The sequence below is a fragment of the Equus quagga genome, chromosome 6, assembly GCF_021613505.1.
Source record: "Equus quagga isolate Etosha38 chromosome 6, UCLA_HA_Equagga_1.0, whole genome shotgun sequence".
Taxonomy (NCBI): Eukaryota; Metazoa; Chordata; class Mammalia; order Perissodactyla; family Equidae; genus Equus; species Equus quagga.
In genome coordinates, this window is record NC_060272.1 from 80517425 (window position 1) to 80532552 (window position 15128).

Consider the following 15128-nt stretch of genomic DNA (forward strand, 5'->3'; position numbering starts at 1 on the left):
GCCTGTAGACTTGTCTAACAAGACTTCAAGGACTCCAAGAAAATAATTTGAAAACTATTGATTCAGTAATACATTCAGCAAATATTTACTGAATGTCTAGTATATGTCAGACATTATGTTTGGTATAGGGACTATAAGGATAAATAAGATACAGTTCATGCCCTTGTGGAGGAAGTAGACCAGTAAATTAAGTCTTGTGTAAGAACTATTATAAAAGAATACGGGGGTGGAGACTCTAAACTAGACTGGGAAAGGTATTTCAAAAATGTCTGAGCTCAGTTTGAAGAATAAGTATGAACTGATTTGACAAAAAGGGGAAGGGCATTTCAGGAAGAGAGAATAGTATGTCCACAAATGTGGAAGACCAAGAATCAGGAAATATTTAAGAACCTGATTCATTCACCATGGTGCTGTTTAAAATCAAGTGCTTCAAAGACAAATACATCAGGCTCTCCTCTTTACCTTTCTCAAATGGGGTTCTGCGAAGGAATAACGCCCTGCAGAAAAGCATCTGAGTCACTTTTTCTCAATTTTCCTAAGGACAGTACACAGCTCTTATCATTCCAGATGCATAGGACGCCTTAGAACCTTAGGGCTTAATTACCTTGAGGAATCAATATTAGAAGGGCTGTCAATGTTTGGACCTGGGAGAACACTCTTCTCTCTACTTAGAACATCTTCCCTTCCTTCCTTCCCTTTTATCCTTGCTAATCCTTCAGGTCTCAACCCAAATGTCACTTCATCTGGGAAGCCTTCCACACAACACCAGACTACATCAGCAATTAGCAATTGCTGCTGAGCAATCTCACACCATACAATAAAACATAATTTGTTTTGTTAATATATCAGTAATAAAGTTTTGTTACTGCTAATATAATTATCTATTTAGCTCAGTCATAAACTTCTTGAAGGCAGATACTTTTTTATCTTGACCTACCAAATGGCCTGCAGTAAACAATGAATATTTATTTTTTTGTGTGGTTGTTGGCTTTCTAAGCATGATATTAAAGCAATAAACCATAAAGGAAAAGTTGATAAATTTCATTTCAGAAACTCTTGTCAACATACAAAAAATACACAGTAAGGCCTCGTTGAGATTTAAAATATTTTAGAATTTGAAATGCCTGACAAAAATTAAAAAGGTACGAGGTTGGAGGAAATGGAATTAAGGTATTCTAAAGTTCTAACACTATCAGTGAAATAGCAAAAATAATCATTTTTATCAGACTCTAATACACCAAGGATGCACACTGTAAAACGGTGATTATACAGGGCCAGCCCCATGGCATAGTGGTTAAGTTTGGCATGTTCCACTTGGATGGCCCGGGTTCCTGCGTTTGGATCCCAGGCGCAGACCTACACCACTTATCAGCCATGCTGTGGCAGCAACCCACATACAAAATAGAGGAAGATTGGTGCAACATTAGCTCAGGGCCAGTCTTTCTCAAGCAAAAAAAGAGGAATATTGGCAAAGTATGTTAGATCAGGGCAAATCTTCCTCAGCAAAAAAAAAAAAAAAAAAAAAAAAAACCAACCAAAAACCAAAAACAATGATTATAAGAATAGTAAAAGAACACATAATGAAGAAGTTAAGAGACAGAACTGGAATACTACTGGAATAATTTAAAATATTTAATTACCAAGAAAAGGCAAAGAAAGAGATTAAAGGAAACATATAACATGTGACAAAAAGAAAAGAAGTGAGACAGGAGAAAGGAATCTAAACATATAAGTAACTACTTTAAATGTAAAAGGACTAAATAACCCAATTAAAAGACTGAGATTTTTACAATGGATAAAACACAAAACTCAACTCTGTATTGCTTATAAGAGACACACCTTAAATTAATAACATAGAATGATCAAAAGTAAAGTGAAAAAGACAAGCCACAGACCAAAAGAAAGCAGACAAAGCAAACTTTAAGGCGAGAGACATTACTAGAAGCAATAAAGGATGTTCTGGATATGTGCCAAGCCTCAACAAATTTCAAGGGGTTTAAATAATTCAGTGTATATCCCCAGACCACAAGGAAATTCAACTAAATATCAGTAACAAGAAGATAATAGAAAATGCCCAACATTGTGGAAATTAAGCAATCTACTTCTAAATAATCCATGGTTCAAAGAAGAAATCATAGAAAAAATTGTAAAATACTTTAAAGTGAATGATAATGAAAATATGGTATATCAAAACCTGTATGAAAAGGGGGCAGAAAGCTTATTTAAAGAAATAATGGCTGAGAACTTTCCAAATCTGGGGAGAGATTTAGACATCCAAGTTCATGAGGCTAATACGCAACTCCAAAATCTCAATGCAAAATAATCTTCTCCAACACACATTATAATAAAACTATCTCAAATCAAAGACAAAGAGAACTTTAAAATCAGCAAGAGAAAAAACTTCTCACATGTAAGGAAACCCCTATATGACTATCAGCAGATTTCTTAGCAGAAAACTTGTAGGCCAGGAGAGAGTGAGATAATATATTTAAAGTGCTGAAAGAAAAAAGAAAAAACCACCAACTGAGAATACTTTACCAGCAAAGCTGTCTTTCAGAAATGAAAGAGAGAGAGACTTTTCCAAATGAACAAAAGCTGAGGGAGTTCATCACCACTAAACCTGCCTTACAAGAAATGCTGAAAGGCGTTCTTCCAGATGAAATGAAAAGACACTAATTAGTAACAAGAAAATGTAAAAAATACTGGAAAAGGTAATTATATTGTCAAATTCAGAATACTCTAATATTATAATATGGTGGTATTTTAGTCACTTAACTATGGTATAAAGGTAAAAGGACAAAAGTATTAAAAACAACTATAGCTACAATAATTTTTTAATGGATATACAATATAAAAAGGTAAATTTTGCCATCAAAAACATAAAATTATGGGGGGACAGACTTTTTGTATGCAATTAAAATTATGTTATTAGCTTAAAATAGACTGTTATAAGATGTTTTAAGTAAGCAAAAATGTACAGTAGATAAACAAAAGATAGAAAAAAGGGAATCAAAGCACATCATTATGGAAAAATCATCAATTCATAGAGAAAGACAGCAAAAGAAGAAGGAACAAGTGAACTACAAAACAGCCAAAAACAATAAGATGGCATTAGTACCAATCAAGAATTACTAATTAATAATTATCAATCAATATCCTTACCTATCAGTAATTACTTTAAATGTAAATGGATCAAATTCTCTAATCAAAAGGCACCATGTATCTGAATAAATTAAAAAACAAGTTCCAATTATATCTGCCTACAAGAGACTCACTCCAGCTTTCAGGACATACATAGGTTCAAATGAAGGGATGGAAAAAGATATTCCATGTAAATGAAAAAAACAAGAGAGAGCCAAGGTAGCTACACTTAGATCAGACAAAATAAGCCTTTAAGTCAAAAACTGTTACAAAAGACAAGAAAGGTCATTATAATACAACGATAAAGAGGTCTATTCATCAAGAAAATATCACAATTGTAAATACATATGTATTCAATATCACAGCACCTATATATATCAAGCAAATACTAACAGATCTGAAAGGAAAAATACACAACAATACAATAAGAGTAGGGGATTTCAATACCCCACTTTCAACAATGGATAGACCATCCAGACAGAAAACCAATACGGAAACATTGGACTTGAACTATACCTTAGACCAAATGGACCTAACAGAGATATACAGAACATTCCACTCAACAGCAGTAGAATACACAATCTTCTCAAGTGCACACAAAACATTCACCAAGACAGATCATATGTTAGGTCACAAAACAAACCTTAGCAAATGCAACAAGACTGAAATCATACCAAGTGTCTTTTCCTTCCACAATGGTATGAAACTAGAAACCAACAACAAGAGAAAAACAGGAAAATTCACAAACATGTAGAAATTAAAGATCACACTCTTGAACAACCAATGAGTCAGAAAGGAAATCAAAAGGGGAATCAAAAAATATCTCAAAACGAATAAAATGGAAACAAAACATACCAAGACTTACAGGATGCAGCAAAAGAAGTTCCAAGAAGGAAGTTCACAACAATAAATGCTTGTTAAGGAAAAAGAGAGATCATAAACAACTTACCTTTACAACTCAAAGAATTGAAAAAAGAACAAACTAAGCCAAAAGTTAGCAGAAAGAAGAAAATAACAAAGAGCAGAAAGAAATGAAGAGTAGAAAAACAATAGAAAAGATCAATGAAACTAAGAGCTGTTTTTTTGAAATGATAGACAAAAATGACAAATCTTTGGCTAGACTATGAAAAAAAGAGAAAACTCAAATAAATAAAATCAGAAATGAAAACCATAAAACTCCTAGAAGAAAACATACAGGAAAAGCTCCTTGACATAGGTCTTGGCAATGACTTTTTTGGATATGACACCTAAAGCACAAGCAGCAAAATAAAAAAGAAAAAAGTGGGAGTACATCAAACCAAAAAGCTTCTGCACAGCAAAAGAAATGATCAACAAAATGAAAAGACAACCTACGGAATAAGGAGAAAATATTTGCAAATCATGTATCAGGTAAGGGGTTAATATCCAAAATATATAAAGAACTCATAAAACTCAACACCAAAAAAGAAATAATACAATTAAAAAATGGGCAAAGGACCTAAATAGACACTTTCCCAAAAAAGATATTCTAATGCCCAACAGGCACTGAAAAGGTACTCAGCATCACTAATCACTAGGAAAATGCAAATCAAAACTACAATGAGATATCACTTCACACCTGTTAGAATGGCCATCATCAAAAAGACAAGAGAGAACAAATGTTGGTGAGGATGTAAAGAAAGGGAACCCTTGTGCACTGTTGGGGAAAATATAAATTGGTACAGCCCCTATGGAAAACAGTATGGAGGTTCCTCAAAAAACTAAAAATAGAACTACCACATGGTCCAGCAATTCCACTTCTGGGTATACATCCAAAGGAAACAAAATCACTATGCAGAAGAGATATCCACACTCCCATATTCTTTACAGCGTTATTTAGATTTGCCAAGATAGGGAAACATCCCAAGTGTCCACTGACAGATGAATGGATAAAGAAAATGTGGTATGTGTGTATATATATAATGGAATACTATTTAGCTATAAACAAGAAGAAAATCCTGCTATTTGCAACAACATGGATGGACCTTGAGGGTATTATGCTAAGCAAAATAAGTCAGATAGAGAAAGACAAATACTGTATGATCTCACTTATACACCGAATCTAAAAAAAATGCCAAACTCATAGAAAAAGAGATCAGATCTGTGGTTACCAGGGTTGGGGAGTTATTGGATGAAGGTGGTCACAAGGTACAGACTTTCAGTTATAACATAAATAAGTACTGGGGATGTAATATACAACATGGTAACTATAGTTAACACTGCCGTATGGTATATTTGTAAGTTGCTAAGAGAGTAAATCCTAAAAATTCTCATCACAAGGAAAAGAATTTTTTTTAACTATATGAGGTGATGCATGTTAACTAAACTTATTGCAGTAATCATTTAACAATATATGTATGTCAAGTCATAATGCTGTAAACTGTAAACTTATACATTGCTACATGTCAAGTATATCTCAATACAACTGAAAAAAAAAAGAAAAGAAAGGAGACATTACAACTGACACCACATCACAGAATAGAAAGGATTATAAGAGACTATCTGAACAATTATATGCCAAAAAATGGGACAACCTAAAAGAAATGGATAAACTCCTAGAAACACACCATACCAAGAATGAATTGTGAAGAAATATAAAATTTGAACTGACTGATAACAAGTAAAAAGATTGAATCAGAAATCAAATACCTCCCAACAAAGAAAAGCCCAGTGTCATGTGGTTTCGCTGGTGAATTCTAAGCAAATCCTTCACAAATTCTTCCAAAAAAGTGAAGCAGAAGGAACACTCCCAAACTCATTTTATGAAGCCAGCATTACCTGAACACCAAACCTAGATAAGGACACTAGAATAAAAAGAACTACAGGCCAATATCCCTGTAGAACACACACGCAAAAATTCTTAACAAAATACTAGCAAACTGAATTCAACAGCACAATAAAAGAACCACACACCATGATCAAATGGGATTTATACCTGGGATGCAAGGATGGTTCAATGTAAGCAAATCAATAAATCTGACACATAACATTAATAGAATGGAAGATAAAAATCATATGATCATCTCAAGAGACGCAAAATTCAACGTCCTTTCACGATAAAAACTCTCAAGAAACTGGGTATAGAAGGAACATACCTCAACATAATAAAGGCCATGTATGACAAACTCCCAACTAACTTCATAAGGTTGAAAACTTGAAAGTTTTCCTATTAAGACAAGGAACAAGACAGGAATGCCCACTCTCACCACTCCTATTCAACACAGTACCAGAAATCCTAGCCAGAGCAATAAGGCAAGAAAACAAAATAAAAGGCATCAAAATCAGAAAGGAAGAAGTAAAACTGTCTCTGTTTGCAGATGATATGATCTTATAGATAGAAAAACCTAAAGACTCCACCAAAAAACTATTAGAACCAATAAACAAATTCAGTAAAGTTGTAGGATACAAAATCATCATACAAAAACCAATGCATTTCTATATACTAACAATGAACTATCTGAAAAAGAAATTAAAAGAATAATCCCATTTACAATAGAATAAAAATAATAAAACACTTAGAAATAAATTTAACCCAGGAGCTAAAAGATCTGTACACTGAAAATTACAAGACACCGATGAAAGAAATTGAAGAAGACACAAATAAATGGAAAGATATCTTGTGTTCATGGATCAGAAGAACGAATATTGTTAGAATGTCCACACTACCCAAAGCCATCTATAGGTTCAAGGCAATCACTTTCAAAGTTCCAATGACATTTTCCACAGAAATAGAGAAAATTCCTATTGGAATTTTAAAATTCCTTTGGAACCACATAAGACCCCACATAGCCAAAGCAATCCTGAGAAGATGATCAAAGCTGGAAGCATCACTTTTCCTAATTTCAAACTTCATTACAAAGCTATAGTAATCAAAACTGCATGGTACTAACATAAAGGCAGACATAAAGACCAATGGAATAGAATTGAGAGGCCAGAAATGAACTCACTTATGAAGGGTCAACTAATATTTGACAAGGAAGCCAAGAATACTCAGTCTCTTCAATAAACAGTATTGGGAAAACAGGGTATTCACATGGAAAATAATGAAGTTGGACCTCTACCTTACACCACTCACAAAAATTAACATGAAATGGATTAAATACTTAACCTAAGTCCCTAATCTGTAAAACTCTTAGAAGAACATATAGGGAAAAAGTTCTTTGACACTGGTCTTGGCAAGGATCTTTTGCATATGATGCCAAAAGTGCAAGGAACAAAAGCAAAAATAAACAAGTGGTACCATATCAAACTAAAACGCTTCTGCACAGCAAAAAACACAATCAGCCAAATGAAAAGGCAACCTACAGGGAATGGGAGAAAATATCTGCAAGCCAGTTATTTAATAAGGGTTTCATATTCAAAATATATAAGGAACTCATACAACTCAATAGCAAAAAACCCACAAACAATCTGATAAAGAAAATGGGCAGAGGACTTGAATAGACATTTTTCCAAAAAAGACATAAAAATGGCCAACAGGTACATGAAAAAATACTCAACATCACTAGTCATCAGAGATGATCAAATCAAAACCACAATAAGATATCACCTCATATCTGTTAGAATGACCACTATCAAAAAACCCCCAGATAAATGTTGGAGAAAAGGGAACCCATGTGCACCGCAGGTGAGAATGTAAATTGGTGCAGCCACTATGGAAAACAGTATGAAGGTTCTTCAAAAAATTAAAAAGAAAACTACCATATGATCCAGCAATCCCACTTCTGGGTATATATCTGTAGGAACTGAAATTACTAACTCAAAGAGATATTTCCACCTCCACATTCATTGCAGTATTATTCACAACAGCCAAGATACAGGAACAGTCTAAGTGTCCACTGACGGGTGAATGGATAAAGAAAATGTGAAATATATATATACACACACACAATGGAATATTATTCAGCCATAAAACAGAAAATCCTGCCTTTTGCAAAAATATAGACAGACCCTGAGGGCATTATGCTATGTGAAATAAGTCAGACAGAGAGAGACAAATACTGTATATTATCACGCTGATGTGGAATGTAAAATAGAAATAGAGTAGAATGGCAACTGCCAAGGGCTGTGACATGAAGGAAATAAGGAGATGTTGGCTAAAGAGTACAAACTTCCAGCTAAAAGATGAGTAAGATTTTGGATCTAATGTACAACATGGTGATTATAATTAACAATACTGTATTATTTACTTGAAAATGAAGAGAGGAAATCTTAAATCTTATTACCACAAAGAAAAAAAGGTAATTATGTGACAGAATGGAGGTGTTAACTAACCTTATTGTGGTAATCATTTCACAATATATATGATATCAAATCATCAACTTGTACACCTTAAACTGACATATATTATATATCAATAATATCTCAATAAACCTGGAAAAAATAAATAAAGAGGAAAAAATGTTGAGCTGGGATAAAACAATATGTGAGGGTAAATATGGAACCCCAGTAAAAGGATGGTCTTCTACTTAGATTCCTTCTTTCATTATATCAGCATCCATACAAAAAATCTACTGAAATCTAACTTTTTAAATAAATGCTAATATGTTCATTTTCATATTTCGTAGTGGCTGTTTGTCAACATTTCCTAAGCAAACCTATCATTTTTTCAATACAAGGCTATCATTTTACAATAGAAATATATTCAAGTAAAAACATATACTTAGGTAAAAGTAAAATGATACATGAGTAGAATCATCTACTCTATCCTGATCTTGAGTCTAACATGACAAAAGCAATTAGTTTTGGCAAGTTAAAACAATAATTTAGTGGAAAATGTCAAAGTGGTTGGCATTTTGATAAATGCTCAAAATTTCCCTTACATTCCAACTGCTAGGTTGTAAAGACACAACTATAATCACATTTTTAAAAAGCTTAAAATATTTAAAAATTAAGGGCCGGCCCTGTGGCATACTGGTTGGGTTCGGCACACTCTGCTTCGGCAGCTGAGGTTCACAGGTTTGGATCCTGGGTGTGGACCTATACCACTTGTCAGCCATGCTGTGGCAGCAACCCACATATAAAATAGGTAAGACTGCCAACAGATATTAGCTCAGGGCAAATCTTCTTTAGCAAAATAAATAAATAAATATGTAAGCGCTAGTAAACATTAAGAGAATTCAGATTAGATTTAGTAATAATAAAACAAATAATACATACTACTCAACATAATTAAAGATGAACAGAGTTCATTTATCAAGGAGATCTTTGGTTACAACCAGTTTGGTATCCAGAAAAAAGGATATAATGATTCTGTTGTTCTATGCATTGGTCAAAACACAAGTGGAGTAATTTGTACAGATACAGGGACAGATTTTAAGGGAATCATTCATAAACTAGGCATGCAACCAGTGAGGTAGAAAACCAGTTATTCCAGAAAAACACATCATATCTGAAATGGGTGAAGAAACTAGTTTCTAAAAAGACAAAAAACTTTGAAGAAAGCCCTTACATCACTATCAGCAGCAATAACTGGCAAAACTTCTGATTCAAAACAGTAGCACACATATACATGTCTCTCCCATTCCCTCCTCAGTGAGCAAACTAATTTCTGGAAGAATGAAAAGAGTGCTGGATTCGAAAGCAGAGACAAAGAATGCTACAACAGAGGAGGGAGTTTACTTCCGCACTGAATCGAGGTGAGACTGTGGATTCAGAGATGGCAAGTGTGAAGGGCTGAGTTGAGAAGTGGGCTGAAATCAGGGTGATTACAGGTCTGTCATGGAATCACTGACTGTTCCATCTCTGTGTGCAGCAAAGCCTGCACTTCTCCTTATCCTCAACAGTGATAAAGGAACAACCAGAGAAGATCAAAGTGCTCTTGGAAATAAAAATGTAAAAATAAAATAATTAAATGGAAAAGTTGCATGAGAAAGTCAACAAAGTCTGCTAGAAAGCAAAGCAAAACTAGAGATATAATAGAAAGATAAGTGATAAGACAGTCCAAAATCTTACTGATAGATATTTATAACTAGATAAGAAGGTAAATTATCAAAAAATAATATAATAATATTTTCCCAAATTGAAAGGAAACATAAGACTACAAATTGAGGGGCCTATTGAGCACTTAGGAGGAACATAGAAAAAAAGAAACACATCACTATAAAATTTCAGAATAACAAACCAACAGAGAAAATTATAAAAATTATCAGAAAGAAAATGCAGGTCACTGACAAATAACAAGGGTGAGACTAGCATTAGACTTTTAATCAGCAACAATCCTAGTTAACAACGAAGGAATGCTTTTAAAGTTCTAAGAGAAAATAAGTTACAACTTAGAATTTTATACCTGATCAAATAAATGATCAATCAAGAATGATAATTAGATATTTACAGACATGCACAGAAAGATCTTAGGAAGTTAAATCAGGATGAAATAAAGGAAAAAACAAAGTGTCAAACAACAAGAAGATCTAAACTGGGAAAGAAATGAAGGTAAGCCCCAAACAACATTTAACACCAGGTCAAGACAGTAACCAGCTTACAGAAACTGGAGCAGGGAGAGATTCTGGGAGGGAGAACTCCAACAAAAACCTAAGTCTACAACAGAAGCAAAGCATGCAAAAAAAAGATAGGCAACTAGAAATACCAGTAAAAACAATACATCATAACCAAATATGACGCCTCCAGGACAAATTAAACCAGGGAGACAACGGATTCTAAGGAATAAGAATGGGTAAGAATTTGAAAGATATTAAGGATATGGTAAAGATAGCATAAGTTACTTCTACCAAGAAGAAACATGAAAAGTAATTAGAAAACTAGAAAACAAAAAAACAAAAACAAAGAAACCCTGAGCTCACAGATACAGAGAAAAGGCTGGTGGCTGCCAACGGCGGGAGGGTGGGCAATATGGGTGAAGGGGCTGAAAAGATACAACTTCCAGTTATAAAATAAATAAGTCCTGGGGATGTAATGCACAGTATGGCGCCTGCAGTTAATAATAGTGTACTGTATATCTGAAAGTTGCTTAGAGAGTAGATCTTAAAAGTTCTCATCACAAGAAAAAAAAATTTGTAACTATGTATGGTGATGGACGTTAACTAGACTTATTGTGATGATCATTTCACAATATATATGTATATCAAATCTTTATGTTATATAACTGAAACTAATATAATGCTGTATGTCAATTATATCTCATTAATAAAAAAAAAGAAAACTAGGACTGTAACTCTTTTTCTGTACTTACTTGATTTTCTAACCATGTGCGTGTGTCTCAGATTTTAAAAATTCTAAGGTACCATATAGAAGAGATCATAGACTCACTCTATGTTTGCTTGAAGGATCACAGAAGAGTTCCACAAGGGGCAAATTTGGATTCAGGTCAAAGAAGAATTTTCTAACCCTTAAAGATGTTGAGAAATAAAACATATGATTTGAACACCAGAGGAATCCAAGCAGAGATTAAATAGCCACCTAACTAAATGGGATGTTAGATAGGGGATTCCCATACTGGGTGGAAGGAAGAAACAAATTCAACTAATCATTCAACAAATGGTCTAAGATTTTTCCAAGTTTAATACAACTCTTCACTCCTTTCTAGGAAACACATGACATCAGGAGACGAGAGCCTCCATAGGTGTGGGAGCTACTTCTCAGGACAGGAAATTTAGCACTACTGACAAACTTAAGGCAGAAAAAGGAGAAAATGAGAAAAAATTAAGCAAAATGAAAGAGGCCACAAGTTGGAATTTATACAATGGAAGCAATTATGTATCCTCATATCAAATGGTAGCACACTTGTCTTCGTACTTGATTTATGAAATGACATGAACAATAAGAAAAATACACTAGAACTTTTAGAATGGCCTACATTAATCTTACCATATAATATTTGCTTGATAAGTAGAAATTAATATTCATAATGATTTAGTCACTTTTCTAATAACATTTTTTTTTTGAGGAACATTAGCCCTGAGCTAACATCTGTGCCCATCTCCCTCTATTTTACATGTGGGACGCCACCACAGCACAACTTGATAAGCAGTGTGTAGGTTCATGCCCAGGATCTGAACTGGAAAACCCCAGGCCACCGAAGCAGAGCATGTGAACTTAACTGCTACACCACTGGGCCAGCCCCTCTAATAAAATTTCAAATCAATAAAAGTATAAATTTTGAAAAGAAAACACCATATCCATCCAGATATACTGAATTTCTCTCTTACCAATCATAACCCACAGCAAAAGATGTTTCAATTACAGGAGCAATGAGTTTTGCAGCTGTCATGATGTATTTTTCTGCCATGGCTTTCCTGTATCAAACAAACAAACAAAACTTATTTAGAAACACAGTATAAAAAGAGTATGGATTTTTCCTTAAAATTTAAGCATAAACATTATCTATTAAAGTTAACAAACCAAGTGGTGAGCAGCTACACTAGAAATCCGTTTACAAGTCAGGTTGAAAATCATGACTAGGAAAAGGGATTAGAAAGCCACGACTGCCTTCTGGGTTAACAGCTCATTTCTTTTTTTTTTTTTTTAGGAAGATTAGCCCTGAGCTAACATCTGCTGCCAATCTTCCTCTTTTTGCTGAGGAAGACTGGCCCTGAGCTATTATCCATGCCCGTTTCCTCTACTTTATATGTGGGATGCCTAGCACAGCATGGCTTGCCAAGTGGTGCCATATCCGCACCCGGGATCTGAACCAGCGAACCCCGGGCCGCTGAAGCAGAACGTGCACACTTAACGGCTGCGCCACCGGGTCAGCCCCAACAGATCATTTCTTTTTGTTTTTTTGTTTTTTTTAAAGATTTTATTTTTCCTTTTTGTCCCCAAACCACCCCCCCGGTACATAGTTGTGTATTTTTAGTTATGGGTCCTTCCAGTTGTGGCATGTGGGATGCTGCCTCAGCATGGCTTGATGAGCGGTACCATGTCTGCACCCAGGATTCGAACCAGCGAAACCCTGGACCACTGAAGCAGAGTGCGAGAACTTAACCACTTGGCCACGGAGCCGGCCCCTCTTTTTGTTTTTTGTTCTATGATACATACTGACAAACTGAAGTAAGAAATAAATACTGGAGAGACACAAGGCTCTGCAGCAGAAGTTACACAACCTGCACTGTCTGTGGACATGAAAGGAAAGCGTGAAGACGGCCATTAAAGAAATACTGTATGGTAAATAGTAAAACTGAATCACTACATGTTGCTATAGATTTGCCTAATCTGCACCTTCCATATAAATGGAATCACAGAATATGTGTTTTTTGTGACTGGTTTCTTTCACTTATCAAATGTTTTCAAGGGTCATGTGTATTGTAGGATATATCAGTACTTCATTCCTTTTCATGGCTAAATAATATTCCATTGTACGGACAGACTATACATTATTTATTCATTCTTCAGTTGTGGACATTTAGGTTGTTTCTACTTTTAAGATATTATGAATAATGCTGCTATGAACATTCATGTGTAAGTTATTGTGTGGACACATGGTCTAATTTCTTTTGGGTATATACCAAGGCAAGAAATTGCTGGGTCATATAGTAAGTCTATGTTTAATCTTTTGAGAAACTTTCAGACTGTTTTCCAAAGTGGCTGTACCATTTTACATTCCCACCATCAGCATATAAGATATAGATTTCTCCACATCTTCACCAACACTTATTACTATCTATCTTTTTGATAATGGTTATACCAGTGGGTGTGAAGTTGTATCTCACTGCAGTTTTGAGTTGCATCTTCCTAATGAGTACTACAGAAGTTAAGCATCTTTTCGTATGCTTATTGGGCATTTGCATATCTATTTTGAAGAAATGTCTATACAGATCCTTTATACATTTTTAATTGAGTTACTGGCCTTTTTATTATTGAGTTGGAAGAGTTCTTTACATATTGTAGAAATAAGTCCCTTCTTGGATACATGGTTTGCAAATATTTTTTCCCATTTAGTGGATTATCTTTTCACTTTCTTGATGGTGCCCTTTGAAGAACAAAAGTTTTTAATTTTGATGAAGTTCAATCTACTCACTGTTTTCTTTTGATGTGTTTTTTTTCTTTCTTCTCCCCAAAGCCCCCCGGTACACAGTTGTGTATTTTTAGTTGTGGGTCCTTCTACTTGTGGCATGTGGCATGCCGCCTCAGCATGGCATGATGAGCAGTGCCATGTCTGTGCCCAGGATCCTGGGCTGCCGCAGGAGAGCATGTGAATTCAACCACTCGGCCATGGGGCCAGTTCCCTTGATATGCTTTTGGTGTCACATCTAAAAAGCCATTGCCTAACACAAGATCAATAATATTTACTTCTATGTTTTTCCCTAAGAATTCCATAGTTCTAGCTCTTACATTAGGTCTATGATCCACTTTGAAATAATTTTTGTGTATTGTGTCAGAGAGAGGTCCAACTTCATTCTTTTGCATAAGAATATCCAGTTGTCCCAGCACGATTTGTTGAAAAGACTATCTTTTCCCCACTGAATTGTCCTGACACCTTTCCTGACTATAAATTTACAGGTTTATTTCTGGACTCTCAATTCCATCCCAACGATTTATACTTCTATCTTCATGCTACTAGCATAAAGGACTAACCACACTGTCTTGATTGATGTAGCTTTGTGGTTTGAGTCCTCCAACTTTGCTCTTCTTCAACATTGTTTTGGCTATTTTGGATCCCTTATACTTCCGTATGAATTTTAGGATCAACTTGTTACTTTCTGTGAAAATAGTGCTTGGATTTTGATAGGGATTACACTGAATCTATAAAGTAATTTGAGGAGCACTGTCATCTTAATATTAAGAGCCTATCCATAAACATGTGATGTCTTCCCACTTATTCAGCATTTCTTTCAACGTCTTACAGTGTTCAGGGTATAAGTTTTACATTTCATTTGTGAAACTTATTTCTAATAATTTATTTTTTATGCTATTATAAATGCAATTGTTAATTTCATTTTTGGATAGTTCATTGATACTGTATAGTACATTTCTATAGTATACTATTGGTTCTTGTATACTGATCTTTTACT

The 15128-nt window shown here is 34.6% G+C and overlaps 1 protein-coding gene across 4 annotated transcripts in view; it reads right to left on the reverse strand.

The window, feature by feature from the left end:
* The window catches only part of IFT88 (intraflagellar transport 88), a 134196-nt gene that overhangs the window by 76692 nt on the left and 42376 nt on the right, over positions 1-15128 (reverse strand). For all 4 annotated transcript variants that reach the window (XR_006889139.1, XR_006889140.1, XM_046664788.1 and 1 more), the window contains exon 14: positions 12327-12413. Coding sequence is in view for 2 of the 4 variants with exons in the window: in XM_046664788.1 (XP_046520744.1) it covers positions 12327-12413 (87 nt within the window). In the remaining 2 variants the exon portion in view is untranslated. The remainder of the gene's footprint in view (positions 1-12326; positions 12414-15128) is intronic.